This window comes from Chlamydotis macqueenii, chromosome 6 (genome assembly GCF_036417535.1).
Source record: "Chlamydotis macqueenii isolate bChlMac1 chromosome 6, bChlMac1.mat, whole genome shotgun sequence".
Lineage (NCBI taxonomy): Eukaryota > Metazoa > Chordata > Aves > Otidiformes > Otididae > Chlamydotis > Chlamydotis macqueenii.
The window spans coordinates 38,950,602-38,974,082 of NC_141561.1; the positions used below are offsets into that span (position 1 = coordinate 38,950,602).

Here is a 23,481-nt window from a genome sequence, read left to right on the forward strand (position 1 = left end):
AGTGGGGATGGAAGAAATTGGGGAAAAGGATATGTTTTAGCCTAATGAATGGAATTATGGGGTGTAACTGGAAACCATGGCTTTCAACAGTAGATGAAAAGATGAAGAAAAAGGAGCATGGAGCAAAGAACTGGACTGACGTAGAAGATGGAAGCAGCCATGGAAGAAACAAGAAAGACACTGAGAACAACACCTGCAGGTAGATGTACAGCTTCAGTACAAGAATAAATAAAATTATTGACGGAGAAGGAAAGGAGCTGTTAGCATGCAGCGTATATTTTCAAAGAAAGAGAGAACAGCAAGGTACTCACCAAGAGCTTTCTTGGGTAAACTGGAAGGAGACAGGAAGGTTGCAGAAAATTACATAATGAGATATGAAAGATATACGTTTGGACTCACATTCTATTCTTCTAGGATCTTACAAGCTAGAATTACCTCCTATCACTGTGCGTTTGCCAGAATATAAAAGTAGAAAAAGCAGTGAGAAAAGATAATACAACGGTGGAGAAGGCTGCAATCTTCCCTCTTTGGGAGACCATGACAGCCTAAATATTAGCTGAAGCCATCCGGCATATGAAAGGTGGAGGGTTGCTTTGGAAACCTGGATTTAAATGAAAATAATTTAAACTACCCGTGCTTATGCAGTGGTAGGAAAGGGAGGGATTGGATGTACAAAGGCCTACCTCCATCGTTTTATTGGGTATCTGGCTCTGCAAGCACAGGAAGGAGCGGCTGACAGCTCTACGCAATCAGTCATATTGCAAATGGCAAGTTCAAGGAAAAGGAACGCAGTTCAGGGCACATCGTATATCTCAGCCTGATAGACGAGAAACTGCTTGGGTCTAGTTGGACATTTTCATTTTGGAAACCGTCACGCGGCATGGAGTAAGGCTTGAAAGAGCAGTCAGTTTGCAGGGTCTGAGACAGACTCACTCAGTCTTGGCCTATGCTGGTTTCTCAGGCAAGGGACGAGTAATCCATAAAGAATTAAAATATTTTTTGGCTGTGAATAAAAGCAGCAATGTACCAGTCAGTCCAGGACAACAAGTGAAAAACAGTTCTTATCTTTCAGACACTTAAAGCATAGGAGATGCTACAAAACAGTCAAAAGTGTTAACCCCACTCAAAACCTTGGCAGGGAGCTGCGTTCAAAGTACCATAAATCTGCAAAACGTCTAATGTATCCTACAATGAGCTTTTTTGTTTTTTAACTATCACTTAGCTGTAGTAGTACAAGATATTTTGTGTATACCTGAAACTATAAGGATTATATTAACTCAGGATTCCTTTTCAACACTCTCTAGCTACGTCCCATTACCTCACCATAGATTTTTATTGGATGCTATCCAGTGATTCAGTATTAGTGTCATAAATGCCGTTATGACATACGACATTTGTTATACTCGACAGCAGCATTCATTACTGGAAGCAATAGCAGCCAGACTGCATTTCCTCACAGTATTTAGCCATTACTTGACGAGAGGTGAGAGTAATTTGGCAGCCGGTGGGAGCGGAGCAGCCCAAGGGAGTGACACCGTGTTGTTATCTCCCGTGGTTCAATTGATCCCTTGTGTGCGCACGTAGCCAGGAGATCTGCTGTTGGCTTACAGCAGTAAACACTTTGGTTATTATTTATGATTTATTTAATAATGCCTAGAGGCTCCACTGGGCTGTAAGAGCTCCTGCCCCAGTCAGTGTAAGGAGATAAGCCGGACAAAGTAGCGTTGTTGCTTTCTGTTGCAGATGGGGAGTTGAGGCACGGGGAAATTAAATGCCGTGTCCTGTCAGGGAGCGAGGCAGTTACTGGGACTGATCCCCGCATGTCACACCTCCGCCTCAGCCATGAGTCTGGTGATTCTCCACTGATGCTCTTGCAGCGTGTTCATGGATTTGTGCGTATAAAAGTTACTAAGTTCCTGCAGCAAATGTTCTTTGGCAGTTGAAGTACTAAAGACCTAGATTTTTGTTCTCTTCTTCTCTGTGAGTAGAAAATTCTTGGAGCACCAATACAGATGCTTAAAGCTGCATAACCGTTCAGCTATGATTTTTTGTCAGCTTCCCTAACTCACACCACGTGGAAGCAGGTGCTTTGCTTCTCAGTTTCTCAGTTCTTGCAGGTGGGGCTTCCTAAATCCATCAACCATGGGGCTTCTGTGGAGCCAGGCACACTGTGTGATTAATTTGGCTGTGTCGTAGTTCAGCCCCGCTCAGGTCCAGACTACCCAGTCTCTCTCTCGCTCCCCCACCCTCTGAGAGAACAGGGAGAGAGAATACAAGGAAAAAGGCTCGAGGTTTGAGATAAGGATAGGGAGAGAGCCTTAAAGTCACCATTATGGGCAAAACAAACTCGACTTGGGAAAAATTATTCATTTATTACTAAAACCAAAGCAGGATAATGAGACAGAGAACAAGATAACCCCCCCCACCCCTCCCTCTTCCCAGGCTTAACATTATCTCTACCACCTTTCTCCCCCCCACAAAGCAGCACAGGGGGGAAGAGGGAGTGAGGGTTGCGGTCAGTCCATCACGCGTTGTTTTACGCTGCTGCTTTGTCGTCAGGGGAAGAACTCCGTGCATTCCTCCCCTGCAGCCATTCCTCTCAAAAGAAATTCTTCACAACAGGCAGGCAGACGCCTCTCAGGTTCTCTTCACATCTCCTCTCCTCTCCACTTCTTGCAGCCGGGCCGGGCCGAGTTGGGCCCAGTCACTGCCCGGCGGGAGGCCAGAGGGTGAGGCCTGCAAGGCCCACAGGGCTCGCGCCTCCCTCTCTCTGCCCCTGCTTCTACTGCTTCACTTTTTTTTTTTTTCTGTTTTCCCCTTCTTAAATACGTTATCGCAGAGGCATTATCAGGGAACATTCTGCTACCAATCGGCTCGGCCTTGGCCAGCAGCAGGTCCGCCCTAGGCCCGGCCGAGTCCACTGGACAAAGGGGAAACTTCTAGAAGCTTCTTACAGAAGCTGCCACCGCAGCCCCCCGGCTAAATAAAACCAACACAGACTGTTAGTAATAGCAGAAACTGCTGCATCTCAGGGCAGCACCCTGATCTGGGGGCTATAAAATCCTTTTCAGTAGCTTTTTTTTTTTTTTTTTTTTTTTTTTTTTTTTTAATACAAAGTGGAATGCTAAAACAGGAGAGATTCAAAAAGGCCTATTCCAGGATAATTATTAGCTCAGGAAATAGTTCATTCAGCATCACCAGGAGACAACAGCAGAGCAGGAGCAGGAATACAGATACCCTCCTACCTGTGAAGAAAGTGCCATAAACGCTGAAAGCCGTTGTTTTTTCTGGTCTGATTTACTCTTGTTCTTCTTGATTTCATGTCAACATTGAATCAAAGGAGTTTTGCATTGTGGAAAACTTACTGCCCATCAAGCTCATCTGCTACATTAGTATAGCTACAGACAAAATGGTCCGGATGTAGAAGTTTTATTTTAAGCAGTTGAGTTTCACCTATGTCTGTCACTGAATAATTGTTACACCTACTACAGCTCCCCTCTCAAAAAAAAAAAAGTCACAGAAGAAAGTTTTAAGAAAAAACTATATCAGGCTTCATTTTATAACTCCATGGGTAAGTGAGCCAGCTAACCTCTACAATAGATTTACGCCAGCAGCATTTTCTAGCATGGGACTTTAAGGGCATAAAAGTCAGGATTTCATAGTAGTATAAGGCTAATGATTAAAGTGTGTGTGCCGGTCGTCACAGTAACCGCGCTGAGCTGGGAAGCACCCGCCTTTCCCTTCGGTGTTCTGACAGCCTGATATTAAAGACCTGCAAGTGTCAGAAGATGTAGGAAATCAGCTGGCCCCTTTGACAGATTTTACAGCGGAGTGTTTGTGCTGTCAAGGCAGTGAATATGACAACTCTGAGAAATGACAGTAATAGGAATGTTTAGGTAAGGGAACAAGCCTAATAGAGATGCTGCTGTCGACAATAACATGCTTATGTTAAAAGTAGACTCTTTGTTTGAGCTTTTACTTGGAGAAGATTTTATTAAGCCTGTTTTTCTTCTGCTGTTTTGTTTTGTTTTGTTTTCAGAGTCTTCCTGTGTGTCTGTCTGGTTTTACTACCATGGTAAAATACTATTTAGTTGTAATGTGGAAGAAAGATACAAGTCATTCTGTAATGCTCTGTTTCACTTAAATTACCATTATGGTATAGGCAACATCTGAAAGCTGCATTGATTAGGATTAAAAACCACTATTTTTTTTATCCTGAAAAGTCTGTAAACAGTCAAAATAAACCAATTTAAGAGCTGGGAAAGTTGAAGTTTGAGAAGATTAAGGATGGCATTGAACCCATCTATTTGGCTGCCTAAAAACAAGGTAATTTGTTTGGGCTAGTCACGGGGCTACCTCTGGAGTGATTGGAGAGTGGAGACCTGCAGAGTATATTTTATTCCACTCATCTCTTTCCAGTCACCATAGAAAATGCCCAGACAGCTACGATAGACTGGGCACAGAGAAGTCAGAAGGGTAACCTCAGGCGAAGCTGGAGGCACGCATGGCACACGCCAGGCTTGGCTTTCCCAGCCGCCTCGGCAGTGCTTTAACCAGCTCTGCATCAACCTTCCTCTCCAGGGAGCACTGCGCAGGGAAGGATTTTGCTTGACAAAAACCAGAATCCACATACATCAGATCATCCGCTAAGCTTGAAATAATAATGATAACAACAAACTAGCTTTAAGGAGAAAACAGAAGTGTTCCCTGATCTTATTTGCTAGAAAAGACTGATGAGTGCAAGAAGCATTAGGAATCAGCGGTGTTTACCCGAGCTTCTGCTCTGATCTGGACTCATAAGGACACTGAACTTCTCTTTAAGGAGATAAAACGTTTAGGCAGAACACTGTGAGGTAAAGCAAGATAAATATTATTTTTCCTCAAAAGTGCTTTTTCTCTGAAGTAGTACTTTTCATGACTCCTGCTTGAACTCTAGAAGTAAACTGAAGTTTGGCTTCCAGGTCTGGATGGGCAAACCCTTTTGTCTGAGTCCACCTTCATCTGAGGCTTTGATCACCTGCAGTGGTTATTAGCTGTGGTATAAAAGCTGGCTCCTGGGGTCAAGAGATTTGTATAAAAAAAGGAAGTGCTAATTACAGTCCCTTTCAATAAGCTTAGAGATACAGCGGAGCCAAGTCCATTATCTCAGAGTTATTAGGGTTACAAGATGTTGACAATACACACGATCTGCTTTGTTACCAAATGCTACTTGAATTATGGGTTGTTGCCACAGCATGAGAGTTGCACCAAATGATTAAGACTTGGGTTTAATAGAGGTCATTGCCTGTGTAAGTCTGATATTTAGGCGCCTGGAGATGCATACAGGTGCCTAGTTGCATTTTCAGAAGCTCTGGTATACGCAAGTCTGTCAGCAGTGCAAATCGGGGAAATTCTTTTGAAAATTTCTTTGAGGTGCCTGTTTGCGAGGGATTTAACCTCACCTTGCCTTGGCTGTCTGCAAATGAGCTACGCGGAGTCCCTCTGTAGTCAGTGCACAGAGACGATCACCTGCGACAGCTGTCTCCAAAGGCAGGGCGAGTTCCTTTGAAAAGGAAGCTGGAGGAGGAGCCCACATGAGCTAACTGCTCATCTCAGGATGGCAAGGTTCGATGAGATGAATCCCACTCTGTGTCAAAAAACAATTACGCGTCTGGTCATTCCTTTAGAGTTAATGGAAAGGATGATGCATATGCTGTCCAAGGGAAAAATAAATCATTGTTCACATCCTAGGTCTCATCTTCTGTAACACAAGCGTATCCATCTGATCGTTTGAGAAAGGAAGGAGGATCAAAGAGGCTTCAGCTGAATGACTGCAGGCATCTGAAAATAGAGAGTGGGTAAAAGAGAAAGAATAGAATATTAATAAAAAGGTAATCTTCTATTCTCTGAATGCTTTTAAAATGGTGTTTCCATTAGTCAGAGCTATGTTCCTGCATACCTGGAATTCTTCTTGTCTTTATACATTGCTCAGCTTCACTGAATTCTTAAAAATGAGACATACTGATGCCTAAAATACATATGGCTGCAGTCAAGGAGGAAGTTCAGAGGAAAGCATGTTTTTGCACCCAAATCTATATTCAGGGGACCTCACTGGTAGCAGAAACTAGAATAAATTTCAATTTGTGGTGACAGCGGTTTTGCTGTGACTTAATTTTTCCAAGTTAACCCACCAGTAAGTTTTATTTTTCTTAATGAAAATTTTTATTTAACGTAAGTGTGACTTTTTTCCTCTCAGACTCTTGAAACATCAAGACATCAGTTAAATGTATTATGGAGATAATATTACCTGCAGTACAGTATTGAATATACTGCTTCCAGTATATATTTAGCAGAAGAGAAAAGCTGGTTCTTCAGAATGAGATTTGATCGTGAGCCTTAACCACACTCCGGAGTATTTGCCGTCACGTAAAAAGACCTTCAGAAAGTTTATTTGTAAGCAGAGCTTCAGCTTGGCAACTTCTGCAAATAATTTTACGGTGATTTATTTCTTTTTGAAGATCAACAGATACTGATCTTTACTCCTTTCTTCCATTGCTTTCCCCTCATTGCAGCATTTTAAAATTCGACACTTTTGCCGTGATGTTGCCCTGGGCAGCACAAGCACAACTACATCAGCAACATTTCTGATATCCCCTTCTCTGAAGTTTCTTGGTCAACAAGTGTGGTGGGGGTGATTGCTCTGCCGAGGCTCCAGGCAGCTCCCTGCCGATGCAGCGTCGCTGAACGCATTCCCGTTTAGTGGTGATATGAGAACCAAACGCTGCCTGTTGGGACTTGAGATTTCAGAAGAGCTCAGTGGGACCGAGGTAGCAGTCCGAGGGTTTTTGCCAGAGTACTGTCTGCCTTGTTCCTCACCCTTTTTTTTTTTATTTTTTTTTTTAACCTTCCTTCAGGTCGATTCACTTGGAAGCACAGATTTACATGTGCCCACTTACAGATATTTTAGGTAACACTGAAAGCTAGACAAATGTCTTCCTATTATATGCACTAAAATCTTCTTTGGTAGAAATGTTCATGAAAAAACTTCCAGTCCTGGACAGAAAATTGAGATTGTTGTCCTTTTATTCTCTAATATATTATATTTAATATATTCAGGCATGCTTCATTAACACATCCAGAAAGGTTTTGACATCTTGAGGACTCTGCTCCAAAAGTTTCTGCTTTAATACTTTCTGGTTTAGTTTTGAAACTGTTTTGAAAATCTCCAGTGCTACCAAAAGACCAACTAAAAGCTAATGTAAACAAGCTCAAGTCCAGCTGAGAGGTAGCTTTACACTAATGGTCTGGGTCTTGAAATCCTTATAAAGAGGCTTTAAGTTCTTTTATATAAAAGATTTTATTCTATCAGATAAATGCTTTCTTTGCTCTGAGTAACTTTCCGGTGATTTTTTGATTGAAAAAGGATTTGTCGAGTTCTGCGATCTGTTTAAACTCTGGAAGTAACCTCTTCACCTAGGTCCCATTTCCCACACAGTAAGGAGTTAAGAGAAGTCCTCTTTTTCCGTTGGCCAAACCTTACTCCACACCCTTACTCTTTTGAGGGAAATGCGTAAGGCTACGTGCTGCCGCACACTCACTTCTCATCCAGGACGAAGCTCTATACACAGATTTTTAAAGGTAACTGAATTTTATTAACACACTGCCTGGGTAATTTGAATTTTTCTGTGTTGTGAGGGAATCACCTTTGTAAATGTCTATTGAACACCTGGAGAAACTTCTCTACGCTTACTTTTCTGTTATTATCTTCTTCTAAGACTTGGGTCTAGGAAACCTGCGTTATATGCCCCTCCTCAGCCTATAAAGCTGCCTTTCCCTTTAACAGGTCTGTTAGTGTACTGCTAAAAGCCCAATGAAAGAGAATTTGTTCATTAGAAGACCTTGTGCTGTAACTCATTATTGCAGTAACGAATCTGTTGGTGATGCCCTAGTCCTGCCGTTATTTAAGCACATGATTACGCATGAATTTAAATGCGTACTGGGATGAGCTGCTTTTCCCTAAGGTACTTCACCAAATCTCCATCTATTTAAATATTTCTGAGAAAGGAAAAAAGAAAAAAAAGTCATTACATTGGAGAATGACAAAAGGATTTTGTTTTGGTACCAATATATTAAAAGCCTATATCAGCAGATTGTTGGACTTCTCCTCTCGTTCCCAGTTTGCCTTTTGGTCTCCATTACGGAGAATATTTAATAAATTGCTGCAAGTGACTTACAGCCTGCTCAAGAAGATTCTTCTGTGCCCTCTCCCATGAAGGATCTAAACAAACACAGTGGGAAGGCAAAGGGAGGAGGAGATTGCCATTATTTCCAAGAGAAGAATATTTAGGAGCTTTTATTCACATTTGAGAATGGAGGACTTGTAACAATGTCCAAAAAAAGTGCATTCCTAAGCAAAACACAGTGTACCTTTGGAAAAGGAGAAATAATTGCTATATTTGTTGAAAGCTGTTTATAGAACAAGGAAAACGTACAACATCTATCGTATGGTGAAGTCAGTTGCTTGGTAAATAACATTCTGCTTGGTGTGACAGTAATGAAGAATTTTATCTACAGCCACTGCAATCATAGTTTGCAGCATCTGTTAAGTATTTTATTTACTCTTATTTAGTCAAGAACACTAACGTTCACATGAAGAATCTTCGTAGCGTTTGGCAGCCTTTCCGTCTGCCTTTCTATCTCCCTCAGAAAGGTTTCTCAAAATTCAAGTTTTGTCTAATTTCATACCACGTGAGAACTGTAGGCCAGATACTGAGCTGGCGGAAGGCAGCACAGGGAACGGTGCCTGCTGCCTCTGCTCGCTGCAGTGCGCGGACAAGACTTCAGACCCAAGGCTTCTCCTGCTGCCAGGGTGATGATGGCTAATTAAGTTTACAGTTACCTGTAGCTTTGTCCTCCCTGACCTGTTTGCTGTATTTCTTGTTGTGGTTGGTTGTTTTTTAATTATGCTTAGACTGTGGTTTATTCAAGGCAGGGACTGGGTATTTTTGCTTTTTACGCGTGGCCTGAGAGGTGCCCTCTTCCTTGGAGACCCTGAGCGATCGTCATGATGATACAAATGGTGACGGCTCCAATAATGACAAAAGACCTTATTTCAGAGGGAATGGAATCCAGTAGAGCTGTGTGATTCATAGCATTATCTTGAAGAGAGATTCCTTAAAAAAAGGGAACAGGAAAGAAAATATGTTTGGTACAACATGTTGTGTAAGGAATTAGTAGCCTTTGGTAAGTAAGGTTTAAAAAAAAAACCCCTTCTCTTAAAATATGTTTTATTGAGTAACAATCATGTGCCAAAAAATAAGCTAAATTACATGTTGCCTGTTCTTGAATAGAGTTTAAAAGTTCTGAGTAATGGTATTGGTTGAACCATTAACGTAAGTCCTTAAAATATAAGTAGTTTCTTGATACTTTCCACTTTGGAGCATCTTTCTTTTTAAAAAAACATACAACAAAACCAGATGCTGCTCTATGTGCATAGGAGAAATCAATGGATGGGATCAATATTCCCTCCACAGGTAATAAATGCTGAAAAGCATTTCTGTCTATCTAAATTGATCCTAGAGAATTCTTTCAATTGGTTCTGATGTGTATAAAAATCATTTCCCTATCGATCAAAGCTTTTTCTTTCTTTCTTTCTTTGACATGTTATTTCATCTTTGCCATCAGTAATGGTCTCGGGCTTCTCTGTGCCGTTATGATAAACAGAATTTTTTAAATCCATGCAAGATTCTAATTTTCACGAAACCAGAAATAACTGGGTTTGTATCTTTGAAGATGAATGCTTTGCTTATGGTTTGGCAGCGTGAGTATTTTTAAATTGGGAAAGTTAACTACCTCTGAATTATTTACAAGAAAGTCTAAAATAACTGCTGTACATTTATTAGAAGCAGTTGTCCAAATCCAGCACCCTGACTAGTCCGTTCGCTCTGGGAGCCATCGCTGCTGGAGCAGACGGGAGAGGCTTCGATCTTCCGCTGTCCTGGTTCTGCTCTGTTTTCTCAGCGAAAGAGTTAATCTTAGCTGCTGAAGCTGTGAAAAAAAACTACTCTGAGACAACAAACAGGGCTAGTTACCAGTATGAAAGTCAGCCTAATATGCTCCAATAAGTTGTGGAGTTTGTGACTTTCGTTACAATACTATGTTATTAACATTTCAGCTGCTAGACTACAAACGTTAACTACTTGTCTGCTAAAACAGGAATTTTCAGAGTATTTGATAATTGAATGTTACTTCCTTTGTAAATTAATTTCCCTGAAGAAAAATTGAATGCTTCCATGTGTCTCTAAGGGGCTCGCCGATGAGGGCTGGTGGCGGTGATTTGTTCGGGCACAGCAGCGTGTCTGCGTAGCAGTCTGCCACGTGCGCGGGATGCGCTGGGACGAAGTGGGCGGGTTAGCTCTGTTGGAGGGTTCACTCTGAAGTGGGCTCAGTTTCCAACTGTTTGAGAAATCAGCTGCTTGACAGCCTTTACAGTTGTGCCTTCTTTGTTTTAAGATGAAATCTTAGGGATTTGGTCAACATCATTTATTGACTGTCAGAGCCTAATACCAGTAAAGTAGTCTGCTTTTTAGGCTTTCCCAGTCTAAAGATGTCCCTGTTTCCAGCTGTTTGAATGCAGAAGCCAATAAAGCACTACTTAACGTGGTCTTGGCAAGGTTTCACTCAACATTCATTTTACAGAGAAGACGGTAATCACGGCTGTGATTTTGGTTAGGCTCTTACGGAATACAAATTGTCAAAGTCTCTTTTGACAAGTACAGGTTTTGTTCCCTCTACCCCAAGTAATTTTGTTCTATCAGCCCAGCAAATGAATCCTGTCTGGTTTTGTCTTCTCAAGAAATGCAGTAACAAATTAAATTGCTTCAATATATCAGCACTATTTTAAATTTACCCGCCAGTTCAAGTTAGGAGATGGATGTCATATTGTATGCGCATGCGTGGCTTTGGGTTTGTTAGTATTTACACAGCACCATACGTATGCAAAGTTCCTTGCAGATAAGAAAAGCACGCTGCTTACTTATATGTAACATAACTGAGCTTCACTGAATGCAGTAACTTTGATTTTAAGCTCACATGTTTAGGTGACTGTGGAGACTCCAGTAAAATTACTTTCTTGTTTTGCCAGATTCATGCTTTTGACACTTCATGGCTGTGGCCTTTCTTAGGTCCATAACTTTATGAACATTTGGAAAATTTACTGGGCCAGATTTCATAGAATCACAGAATGGTTTGAGTTGGGATAGAATTCATTTTAATTACCACGTTCTCCAAAGTTAGGTACATGTCTTAAAAGTAATCGCATCTTTTGAGGTACTAATTGATTTTTAGGGTTCAGTTCTACTCTCAAAACAATGTAGGGATATGGTTTTAATATCAGGAATAATTCTTCTAGAAGGGTATGAGTGATTTTTTTGTTTTGTTTTGTTAGGTACAAATGTATTTCCAGCCCAAACAACAGCACTGCATTTGTAATGAATCAATGGCTAGAACCAAGAGCATTGCCAGCCTGGAAATGGCAGCCTGGTGAGGTAGCGCACGTGGGATTAGGAACAGCTCTGCGTTTCTCTGTGGGCCGCCAGCGAGGGAAACATTGGCAGTACCGTGGGCTAAGTGAAGACTGAGGTTTGCATGCAGAGAAAGCATGATCCGCCAAAAACATTTTAGTGTGCAAATAGTTTTTCTGGGGTAAGTCTTGACCGCTCTTAGCACAGAAGTTGTTTATACCTTTCCCTGCCTTTGTCTCTCCGCCTTTTCTAACTCACTGCATCCTGTTTGAAGCAAGTGACCAGATGGTCAGAGCTTATGTTCTTCTAAGGACATAATGGGGGTACATCAGAAAAATGAGTACCTATGTTCTAGCAATGCGCAACAGCAAATTAGCTGTAATTAGTACAAAGGCTGCTATTGTAGGGTCTCTTTGTGGTGGCAAGGTGCTTTGTCATCACTCCTGCCTGCCAGTTTGAGGAAGAAGGACGAGCTCAGCACTGGCATGGGGCCAGCCAGAGCAGAGCTTCATTTTATCTCCCATGGAGGTGCACCAGCAGATCCTGAGCGTGTTCTTTGGAAGCCTCGTGCGTTGGAGATCTAGAGGCTGTGAGATCTAGAGGTCTGAGTCTTTGAGGCTTTGCCTCTTCTAAGTGGAAACTGTTCATTTCAGTGCAAATCAGCATAACTGCTGAGTTCATAGGCCAGCCCCACCTGACAGTTTGGCCAAAGGTATGAAGAAAAATTTCTCTCCAGGCTTTTATCTTCCTCTTGCGTTTCTTAGTGTGCAAGTAAGTATCCTTCATAAAAACAGAGCTTTGCATGACAATTATGTAACAGTTTTTGTTTGCTTTCCTAATTGCAGAACATTTTGAAAGAGCAATAAAACACAATTTGTTCCCTCTTTCCAAAATGAAACATCTCCTTTTGGAAGGAAGGAGGGAGTAAATTTACATTATAATGAGCAAATTGTTATGAGCGCATAGATCAGTGTTGACATAAAGGGTGACGGAAATGAGATGTTCTCATTTTGTGCGTTCCCTTCCTCTTTCTTTCCCTCGCACAGGCACGTGCCTGTGCATCCTGCTCCTACCCAGCAACGAAGGGGCTGTAATCGTAGTCAACGATGGTAGCGCATCGTAACTTGGGTAACGAAAATCAGGATGAAATGAACCATTCTTCACCTAAATCCCATCCCTGGCAAGGGACGTGCAGTGAAGGCACATGCCGTTTACTACTGCATCTCCCAGCTAGTTGGTTTTTATTGTCCTTCTCTCTTTTCCTATTGTTTTTATCGTTTCCTGATACTGTCGGAATATTGGCGTGGACTAACCGGATGAGAGTTGCTGTCGTTTTACTCCAGGCGTATGACTTCTCTAGCAAAGAGTTCAGAAAAATGCAGCGTTGGGGTCTGCTCCTGTCCTGCTGCCAGAGGCAGGCTGAATTCCACACTGAAGCTGTTGTTTCAGGTTTTGAGTTTGTCTTGCCTTTACTGTCTGGAAGTGGACTGCAGTTGTCCAACTCTTTTCTCCTTCCTGTCCCTCTCTCTTTGTAACGCCTGGATTCGTTACTGGTTTGGGGAAGCTGAAAGTGACATTAACCCCCCGCCCAGCTGTTGCGGTGTCAGGGCTCCAGGCGCAATGGCATTTGTTTGGCTCCCAGAAAAGTCATCCCAGCGATTGCCTGGAGAGTCTGGCTGCCAGTGAAATCCATATGCAACGCTTCTGTCAGCAAAGACTTGCTGGAAGAGAGTTTATAATAAATATTCACATCTGCTGCTTTGGACACTCTAATCCATCCTACAGATCTTTGCTGTGTCAGGCTTTGTTCTAGATGAAGAAGCCGGGTAGTTATAAAGGTTTGCAAATAGGGCATATTTATCATGGTTAGCTCTACTTTCTAGTTCCCTTTCTTGCACAAATAGCCGTGACCACGCTAGGCATACCTTGTGATTAAATATTCCCCGTGCATTTGTCAGATGTTTTAGACTATGCGTCTCCTGTGACGAATGGAGAGAGTGGCAGTTGTTTACTTCCCCGGCTGTCAAACGAAGCCATCGGATCTCCATGAGCGGAGCAGAGAGCATCGTTAGTTTGAATGGAGCGACAGTATATTCCTTGGATAAACTATATATCGCATAGGGACACCCATGGCCCTTTGGCTTGCACGTTATTAAAATTGGAACAGGTTCCTCCATTCTGTCTTCTGTTGGGGAATGTGTTCCCATTGGCTGCTTGGCAAATGACCCGGATGACTAAAAATAGCAAAATATCTCCAGTTTTTCATAATCTTCCCAAAAAATGATGGTCTCGCTGCCAGATTGACTTTGTCAGTGTCAATATTAATTATTCCTCGGCTGGTGATGATTTTGCTTTCAGAGATAAAAATCCTGGTACACGAGCAGAGCTGTAATCATTTGGAGGCTGTATTGAACTTGCTCCTAACAGAAAAAGGTGTTTGCCCGAGATCATGACTGGCAGTGCAGTGATCCCATTGCTGGGAGGACCACGTCGCCTTTGAAATGAATGTATTGATCCTATTCGTTGGGGTTTTTTTTTTATTTTTTTTTTGGTACGTGAAACTCATGATTATTATAGTTAATTTCTAACAGGAGAGAGTCTTTATCTGGTGGCTGGATAAGTAAAAGGTGCTTCAAACATATCGCTTGCCAGCGGCTACCTCTGCTTTTATTTAAGCAGGATGGGAATAAACTTAAAAACACATTCTGCCTCCTTGAGAGTGGTGAAAATTTGAGTCTGTTTGGGTCTTAAGCAAACACATGGAAACGTGGAACTCCTTAGAACCTTTTTCAGGTTTCCTTTTGTTATTTTTCTACTGTTAGACCCCATTCTGCACTAACAATTTAATTATGGTTGGTTTTCCCGTAAGGATACAAGGAAGCAGGTCAGTTAGGTGCCTGACCTCCTTGAAATTCAGTTGAAAACCCACATCTTCATTTCTTACGAGAAAAGCAGCCTAAAGAGCGTGGTCTGATGCCGATACCTGCAGGTACCAGAAGAGCACCCGCTTCTCTGGCGCTCGGTCTGTGTGTCACGATCTGGCCCTGAGTAATTGTATCCAAATATAAGCAGAATAGCTGTGCTCCTAATGAGCAGCATGCTCATTAGGGTCTCCAGCTGTACTTAATCACTCCAGAATCCAATCTCGTTATTATTGATCTGCCCCATTTTCTGATAATTTATCTCAGAAAACAGGAGTATGCAAAATGTGGGGATCCTTAAAGTCCCGCTCTCAAAACTTCCAGCCCCTCTCTCTCGCTTTGCCTTTGCAAATCTGGATAACTTTCCTCTGAATTTCAGGTCGTGTGGTGGCTCTGGCAAGCGGCGATGGATCCGTGGAGGTTCTGCCGCTGGAGCTTGGGCAGCTCTCCAGCCCGCAGGGCCGCGGCGAAGCGCGCAGCGTCGGCTTCACTCACCGGGCAGAGTGGCTGCTTTCGGGGGCTGCCGACGGGACGGTTTGTCTTTGGACCCGAGGACCAGCAGCACGCTGCTCAACGCAACCTTAATCTCAAGGCATTACGGGGGAAAAAAAAAAGGTTTGACGACACAGAAGCAAGTGTTTTCATAGTTAATGTTTGCGTTGTGAATAATCGCCTGAAAGGAGTAGTAGTCTGCATTTTATCCGAATAAAATCCCTAATTTCTCTCTCTTTCTATTGACATTTTATTTTTTTTTTTCTTTCTCTGAACATCAACACTCTCTCTTTCGGTGCTTTCTGGAGCAGTAGCTTTACAATGACGCCTAATGACAGAGCAGCCGAACTGCAAGGCGAGATCGATGCTTAGCGTACCACCGCCGCACCAGCCGGGCGCCCCTTCCCCAGCGCCGGCGCGGGGGGAGAGGGGGAGTTTGAACCATGCAGCAGCCGTTTTGGGGTGGGGGACTGGAGGGGGGCAGGGTGGTTTTTTGGTCTTTTGGTTTTTTTTTTTTTTTCTCCCTGCAGCAAAGGCTCCGGACGCCGCCGGGGCAGGAGGAAGGAGCGGGAGAGAGCGGCCGTGCTCCCCCACCGCGGAGATTTTTAATTATTATTTTATTTATTTATTTATTTTCCGCTTTCCCTTCTTTCTCTCCCCTCCAGTTCTGACAGGCGGGGCGGCGCGGGCACGGCCGGCCCCCGGGCCGGGGAGTCCCCGCAGGGGAGCGGGCCCCGCCGCCGCCCCTCCGCCCGCCCTTCTCCCGCCCGCCTCCAGCCCCCCCCCCCTTCCCCCGCCCTGGCAAATCCGGCATCGCTAGAGATCCGCTGGGCATAGGGACGAGGGGGGGTGGTGGGGGATAGTTTGGGGTTTTTGGCTTTTTTTTTTTTTTTTTTTTTTCTTCGCATCCTCTCCCCAGGAGCGGAGGAAATCCAGCCCAAGTTCGCCGCGATGAGCGCGCTGCGGGCATGGGGCTTCCTCGGCGGCATCCCCGCCTCCGGGCCGCCTCGCCGCTCCCGCCTGTGAATCCGGAACGACGGGCCGAAGCTCGGGGCTCATGCTGGGGTCGCTGGGCTGCCGCTTTCCGCTGGTTTTGCCATGGGAGGTGGAGGAGAAGGGATTGGCCGTGAGTCCACGCTGAAAATGCGATGAAGAGGAGCTGCTTTCGCTGATCCGTTTCTGACCCTTTAGTCCACGGTGGCCTGTGACCCCTTCCAGCCTTCAGAGCGAGCCGGATCGGGTAAGCGTACGTGATTCTCTCGGGGTGAGGGAAGGCGGATGGAAACGCTTTACGCAGAGACCCACCTGCGATCCTGGCCTCTCTCATGATGAGAAATGATGAGAAAGTTCAGCTGTGAACTAACGCCGGGCTGAGCAGCGTTTGTTTACTTGTTGAAATCTGCCCCTGCCAGCCGTCCGCAGGCTGTCTGGTCTCCAGGGTTGCCCAGCGCTCCTGAGTTGCTGTGGGACATCTCGCACGGCTGCAGGCTGTACCAAAATACAGTCATCTTATTTATGATCTTCGGATAAACTTTTTTTTTCTTTAATTTGGAGAGCTTCCTCATCAAACTTTAACAAATTCTCTTGAGTGTTTCATATTTCCTCAGACATGAATTCCTTCATTTGCTTCTCCTTTTTTTTTTTTTTTCCCCTAAATGCCCACCAATCTGCAGTATTGCAGCCTACCTGTAGCGTTTAGGTGGGCAAGGTTCCCTGCTCCGTAGATCCGGGAAGCAGCCCTATCTGCGTGAATCACCCGATTCCCAAACACCACGTTGCAGTCAATGCTGCTGGTAGTAGTAACGCGGCGCCTGGTGCTTGTGCTGGAAACCTAGCTAGCGCTTCAATTAGGAAGATATCTTTTGAATTTGATAAAGCTTGTGTAATATCCGGTGTCTCCCTCTGTTGTGGCTTTGGAAAAACTGCTTTGTCAACAAGGATCCCTTAGCTGCTTTTTCTAGGATTAAAGCTTTCTTCTGCTGCTGCTTTTTTTTTTTTTTTTTTGCTTCAATTAAGGGAGAATTAATTGCTGAATATCTGCAGTCCACCAAAAATCCTGATACATGGAAAGCATCTCCCGGGGGGGCGTGGGGGGAGTACGTGTTTGCCGGTGTGTGTAGGGTAATGCATGTTTGTATATACTGCGTGTGGCTGTGCGTGCGCGCTGTGGGAAGGGAGGAATGCCCACACATCCAGGCAGTCTGGTTTTGGTTTGTGCCGGCAGCTGCCTCCGTCGTTCCTCCATCCACGTAATGCTAATGTTTCATCTCATTTAAAAGTTTCCTGTCATACTTTGCCCAGTTCTCCTCAGAGAGGTCAGAAACCATTCTGCTGCTGGGGTTGCGCTGGCCGGTGGCTGGTGCACAGGCAGGACGGTGCGTTGGCGGCGGTGATGTGGCAGCGCCGGCAGCCAGTCGCGCACCCGAGGCACACGCAGACCAAGCCTTGGCTTGGAGCTGACTCCCCCGGGAGCTGCACAAACCTCCTCTCCCTCGTTGGGTCCCTCCTCAGCTTAGCCACTTAAGCAGAGCTCTCCAAAGGTCGGGCCACGCTGCGTCACTCCCAAAGTTTTAGAAAGGCTCCAGCTTCATAAGGCAAACCCTTTTCCGTGGCTCCATGCGTTACACAGGCATTTAGCGTCCTGCTCTCTGCGTTTCTCTCTGGGAATGACTGAAATGCTGAATAATGGAGAAGGTGAATTGCATCTTTGCTTCTGTCGGGAATCGGCGGACCTGCTGCAGGCTGGGCTGTGTCGGTAGCCCGGGTAGTCCCTCTTCCTCTTCAGAAATGCCGTATTAAAAATTCTTCACTATTCCGCTTCTCGCAGACCAAGTGTAACCCAGCACCTTCTTTCAGACTGGCTGCAGATCTACCTGCAGGGTATGCTTTTCTCTTTTTTCAGCTCAGGTTTTCCAGCTCAGTTTCACGAAGCATGCCGTACACCGTACATAGCACAGAGGGACAGTGGCTCCAGCAGGAGGTTAGGACCATGCTTAAACTTGGGATCAAGTCCATCTGAGCTGCCCATCGCCGTGCGATTTCAGGCAGCTAGTTTAACTTTGGTGCATCAGAAAACTCAACTGCAGAAATAAGAAAAGTGAAAATGAGGTGATTCTGTGAGCCCCCATTTCTCCAGAGGGGTTTTGTGGGCTATGCTTACAGGCACGTGTGTCTTAATCTGTGTACGTAATGTGCTTTATTCTCTTTAACAGGAGTTGACAAGAGGCTTAATTCAAATGAAATAGTGATGGTTGTCTGCAGTTTGAAAGCACTGATTTATTTGCGGGTGCTGTTTGACAGTATCACCATTTTAAGTCACTATTCCTTAGAATTTTGAGTTTGTTCTCACTTAAAAATATTTGTTTTCAGACCGCAACACTGGTCTCCCTATGGAAGGAGCTGTTTCTGGCTGGCATTGAGATCCCATGGAGAAGCCGAGGAGGGGGATGGCTCTTCGTATCCATGAAGCCTGGATACTTCTGTTGGTAATCCCTGCTTTGGTCGCTCCAGCTGCCATCAATCATGAAGACTATCCCGCCGATGAAGGGGACCAGACCTCCAGTAATGACAATCTGATCTTTGATGACTACCGAGGGAAGGGCTGCGTGGATGACAGTGGCTTTGTGTACAAACTGGGAGAACGTTTTTTCCCGGGACATTCCAACTGTCCCTGTGTCTGTACTGAGGATGGACCTGTTTGCGATCAACCGGAATGCCCTAAAATCCACCCAAAGTGTACAAAAGTGGAACACAATGGATGCTGTCCAGAATGCAAAGAAGTGAAAAACTTTTGTGAATATCATGGGAAAAATTACAAAATCTTGGAGGAATTTAAGGTATGAAACCCTTTCTTCAGTATTTACTATTAGTGTGCTACAGGAATTTTATTTCTTTCGGGGGCTCTCAAAGGCACTCAGTGTTTTCTCACTGCTGTTAATTGCTGCTGAAGCTGGAGACCCTTTTAGCTTTGATTGGAGGGCTGGCTCACGTGAAAGCTCCTTCACGTGCGCCAGGGGAGGGCCAGTGGTCGGTCAAAAGTCCCTGCGTGAAATGCCAGCCTCCAGAGTCTGCTACTCCGGACAAACTCCGCCTTAGCTCGTAGCATGAATCAGGCTGGACTACCAATGGTGTCTGTAAAAGTGGTGGTAAACCAAGACTGAGTGCTTTTTAAGAGCCCCTTTCCCAGTTTGGATAGCAAAAATTGATGGTGTGGTACTGAGAGTTGTTACTCATAACTGGAGGAGAATGCAAGTAAGTCGTTTGCAAGCTATATTTAATATTTCAATTTCAGCTGTGATAAGGCTGTCAGAATGACGGAAGATTAATTTCTAGGCAGGTGACCATCTCAAGAAAGGAGAAGTATGGGGTTTCATTGTAATGGTTGAGCTCCTCTTAGGAGTGTTGTAAGGAAAGCCTTCTGGAATATATCTTAAAAACAAGACCAGGTTTTCAGAAACCATTGCCCTTTACACAACCTGCATCTCTCATTCTAATGAGTTTGATTGCATGTTTTCAATTCTGCTAAGGAAAATAGTGTGTCACAATGAAGAACAGGGTCTGTGAAGGCAATAGGTATACACGAGCTTGTTCTCCAAGGTCACATGGCTTTAAGACTCGTGCCTCCATGATTAACAACAGCCTATAACTCTTTGTGGCTGCACGCCTGATCTCATTGTACACGTGCCGATTTATTTTCTTTTCTATCAATGAAAATACTTCCTTACGGGTCTGTGTACTTCACAGGTTCTCGGTGACGTAGATCACAAGCTCCTTTTTCCCAGCTCTTGTCATTTTCAGTGAAGGTAGTATTTAGTTCCTTTCTTCTATCACATATGGTCTGTGTTCGTCTTTTTCTGTCCATCTGTGACTACAATCGTTCAAAATGGGCAAGATATAGACACAATGCAAAACAAATACAGGAGGAGCATCTCCTTGGGGGTCGTCCTGATTGATCTGTTCTCTTCCTTGCTTTGCTGAGGAATGCGAAGGTGCTGATCTGGTGAACTGCTTCAATAACAGTTCCTTCTTGCCCTAGGAGGGCCTAGCCAACTTCATCCCGCCGTCATGCTTCAGTGGCGCCATGTTGACTGCTGTGTTGTCAGTGGTGAAGTGTCCCACCTCGGTGTATCGTGACACGTGGTCAGGTTCTCATGTGGGAGTTACAAGGACTCTTTTTGGAGACATTTTAGAGAGGAGAAAGTTATAAGGACTCTTTTTAGAGAGATTTCTGTGGGAGAATAATGAGATGGATCTTCTCATTAAGGTGTCTTTTGCATGTGAATGAAGTACAAAAGTACTAACTGCTTTTCCTGAAGGAAATAATTGCGCCCCGATAATGGATTAAAGGACAGAGAAACAGAACTGAGGGGAGGAAGGCTGTTAGAGGGAGATAGAGCAATGTAGGTCAGTCTCCTGTGTTCCGCAACTGTCGGGTGTTGTGTGGACAGCAAAGTTCCGTTGTCCTCTGAGAATCACAAAGCAGATGGTGTCACGCCACTCTCTCACGTGGTAACCTTCAGTCCAGGACTAACGTGAGATCCCTCAGACTTCATTTAGCTGACAGTCGAGCATTTGACCTGGACCTGTTTGCTGGGAGCTCGAGACCTTGTGGAGTAGGGCAGAAACCGATTTTTTTTAAGTCTATCTGTTTGCCTAGAATAAACAGTGAAACTCTTTTCTTTTTTTTTTTTTTTCCTTTAAGTAGCGGTATAGATTCAAGCAATAGAAGATTACTGTGTGCTTCCAGGGGTGGTTTTGGGGGAAAAAAAGGAGCACCCATGAACTATGAGTTTATTAATGCTACAGGAAAGACAGAACTTCAGGATGCAGGAAGCTGCTGCTGTGAACTGAAATCTTGACTTCATGGAAGCATCCAAGCATTTTGCTGTTGAGTTCAACAGGACAAAGACTTTACCTGCTGTGTCCACAGATGAAATTCAGTTCCTAGGTTTTACAGGCTCTGAGCTCTGCTCTTCCCTCGTCCCTTTGAAATTACAAGGTCTGCTAACATTCTCAAGTCCATTCCGCACACACTGAAGTCAAAGGGGAGAGGCTCTCTCCAGTTGTTCCGACTCAAAACCAGACTCCTTTCAGTGGAACCAGAGGCACTGTTTTATGTGGGCTAGTAACCCTTTTACCCTCTTGATTTACTTTTGCTGGCATGTAGGTCCCAAATCATCCGCTGTAGAAGTGCTAGTCATTCTTAGTTACAGCTGAAATAAGCCTCCATTTAAAAATCTTTTGCAAGTGTGTGTCTGTCTTAGGACTGACTTACCTTGTCCAAATTTCAACTGCCTGATCTTTTACACATTAGGTTTTTTTTTTCTCTAGAACTCTTTTCTTTTTTTTTTTTTCTCTAGGATATAAAAATCTGTGAGAGGTTTCCATTTGGAAGAATTTTCCCGTCTTGTTTCTATATTTGTGTTTAGGTTTGGGATGAGAAATCCAAATGCAATTCAGCTTTCTTTTTTCCTTACCACTGACAGTAACTGTGGCTATCTCAGAGTAAAGGAATAGTTTAAAAGGACCATTTCTTGAATATTTGACTTTCTTATAGTGAACTGGTTTTGTACCTCTGATTTTTTTTTTTTTTTTACTTACAGCAATCATAAGTGCAAAATACAAACATCACAACAAGCCATCTAGCTTAGACAGCTGTCCGAATGTTTATGCTTGTGCCCTTAGATCATTAACATGTACAAGTGATGCTGAACTGAAGTTGAATCGTAAATCTGACCCTATTAGTAGTTTTTCTTGAGTCCTTTTGTAAAACCTTGTGTCCCTGACAGATGGTTTAGTAACCCCATGTAGCATCTTCATAGCTCTGTTACGGGTCCTGGGAGATGTTTGTGGGTTTGGAGTCCCAGCTGCCCGGTCGGAGCCTGCCTCATCCCTTTGGTTTGCCCGGGACTTGTCCTCAGCTTTGGCTGAGGCTGCGGTTCCACCTGGAAACCCCCACGGAGGAGATCAGCGCAGCCTCTCTAATGTGAATCAAGAGCCAACTCAAACATGTTTAATATGTAAGTTGTTGCGCAGTGCTCGGGATTTTGACTCCTGTGGAGCAGTACAGAGGAGCAAGAGGAGGTCTGGTGGCTTTTACTGGGATCCCTCTATCACTTTCCCAACCTCATTTTCCACTTCTTTCCTTGTCAGCCTCAAATCTGGTCTCTGGGGTCTCCTCCAGTCCCTCTCAAAGGCGAGCACAGGGTGACGGGCAGCTGTGGTGGCTGCAGGGAAGGCATGAAGGATGCTGCAAGTTCCAGGCAGTCTCTCTGCGTTCTCCGGAGAGGTCTGGCAGGGACTCTCGGGGTCACTTAGCAGCTTGCTTTTTCTCCCACACATCAGCCATGTTTTGGTTTCAGTCCTGGAGGTTCAGGTCTCTGAGTACGAGCAGAGATCTTCCAGGGAGGTTGTTAACCCTCCTCTTTCTTCCCAGAGAGAGAAAACAAGCAAATAACAACTCGGAGAGCAGTCTCGGTTAGTGTGAGTGCACACGGTTGTGTTTTAAATCAGTGTTCCCAGACAGCAGTTATGTAAACTTAAGGAGACAGCGTACGGCTGGCATGATGGATGTTCATTGGCAGCTCACGGAGAAATCGTGCGAATGTCAGTGAGACAACAGTTTCCTTAAGTGCTGATTAGTTTTTGCTCTCCCGCGGAACTTGCTGACAGAGAGGCGCACGCCTACCCACATTGAAGAGATGCAATTTACACTGTGGTTTAGGGGACATTTGTAGCCACAGTGAGGAGCTTGTTGAAAATGATTAGATTGTCAGTTTGAAAAGTCTATATCGCTTGTGAACTTCCTAGATCTCTCATCACCTGAGGTAGGCATACCCAGAATAACCTTCTGTGGACCTGTATGGATACGTGGCAGAATACCACTGCTGGGAGATGGATGATGAGTTCACAAGAGAGAAACATTCTCTTGATTTTAGACCCTACAGGCAGGAACTGCGCCCTGTCCCTGCAGGAGAGTGAGTCCCAGGGACATGGGTTTTGGTAGCGTGGTGCTATCCTTCTTAAAGTCAACGGCAGCAATTTTCTAGCCACCGGCATTAAAATACCTTCCTGTGCCTGGCAGGACATTGGGTGAGTTTTCCTTTGCGGGGGAACACAAGAGGTTTTGGCATCACAACTTGACCTTCCTGGTAATATTCGTGTCAGAAGAGCAGTTTCAACCTGCAGCTGTGAGCTTGAGCTTGGAAACAGCTCTGAACATCAGGGACATTTCATGGGTGCTCTTCAGTGGCCGCCTTGCTTTCAGCCAAGCACAGAGCTGCAATTTCTTCCAGCCATTGGCTCTGCCAGTACGTAACCTCTGCTGCTGCCTTTCATCTGCCCACCCTTTCCAGTGACTTCACCTCCTCGTTCTCTCCCCTCCCACCTTCACTGCTCCCCTCCCAAACCCATCCTTGCTCAAAAAGTCCCTAGGTGATCCCCAAATGTTTGTTCCTTGCAGCAAGCACAAGTGTAGAGGGATGGGAGCACGTCCCGTTGCCCCTAGGCAAGCCTCCACAGCTTGGGGGGAAAAAAAAAGGAAAGGAGAAAATTTCATTTTATTCTCT

General features: G+C 44.4%; 2 protein-coding genes across 3 annotated transcripts in view; both read left to right on the forward strand.

Moving 5' to 3' along the window:
* Nucleotides 1-15,007, forward strand: part of SPAG16 (sperm associated antigen 16) — a 393,690-nt gene extending 378,683 nt beyond the window's left edge. Inside the window, 1 exon segment of the mRNA XM_086751201.1 lies at nt 14,802-15,007. Coding sequence (XP_086607327.1) covers nt 14,802-15,007 — 206 coding nt within the window.
* Nucleotides 15,008-15,842: 835 nt separating this feature from the next.
* VWC2L (von Willebrand factor C domain containing 2 like) overlaps nt 15,843-23,481 on the forward strand; it is a 50,748-nt gene continuing 43,109 nt past the window's right edge. Inside the window, exons 1-2 of one of the 2 annotated variants that reach the window (XM_086751037.1) lie at nt 15,843-16,154; nt 18,127-18,750. In XM_086751037.1, coding sequence (XP_086607163.1) covers nt 18,340-18,750 — 411 coding nt within the window. In that variant the 5' untranslated portion in view covers nt 15,843-16,154; nt 18,127-18,339. The remainder of the gene's footprint in view (nt 16,155-18,126; nt 18,751-23,481) is intronic. The other variant, XM_086751036.1, reaches the window with a different exon arrangement.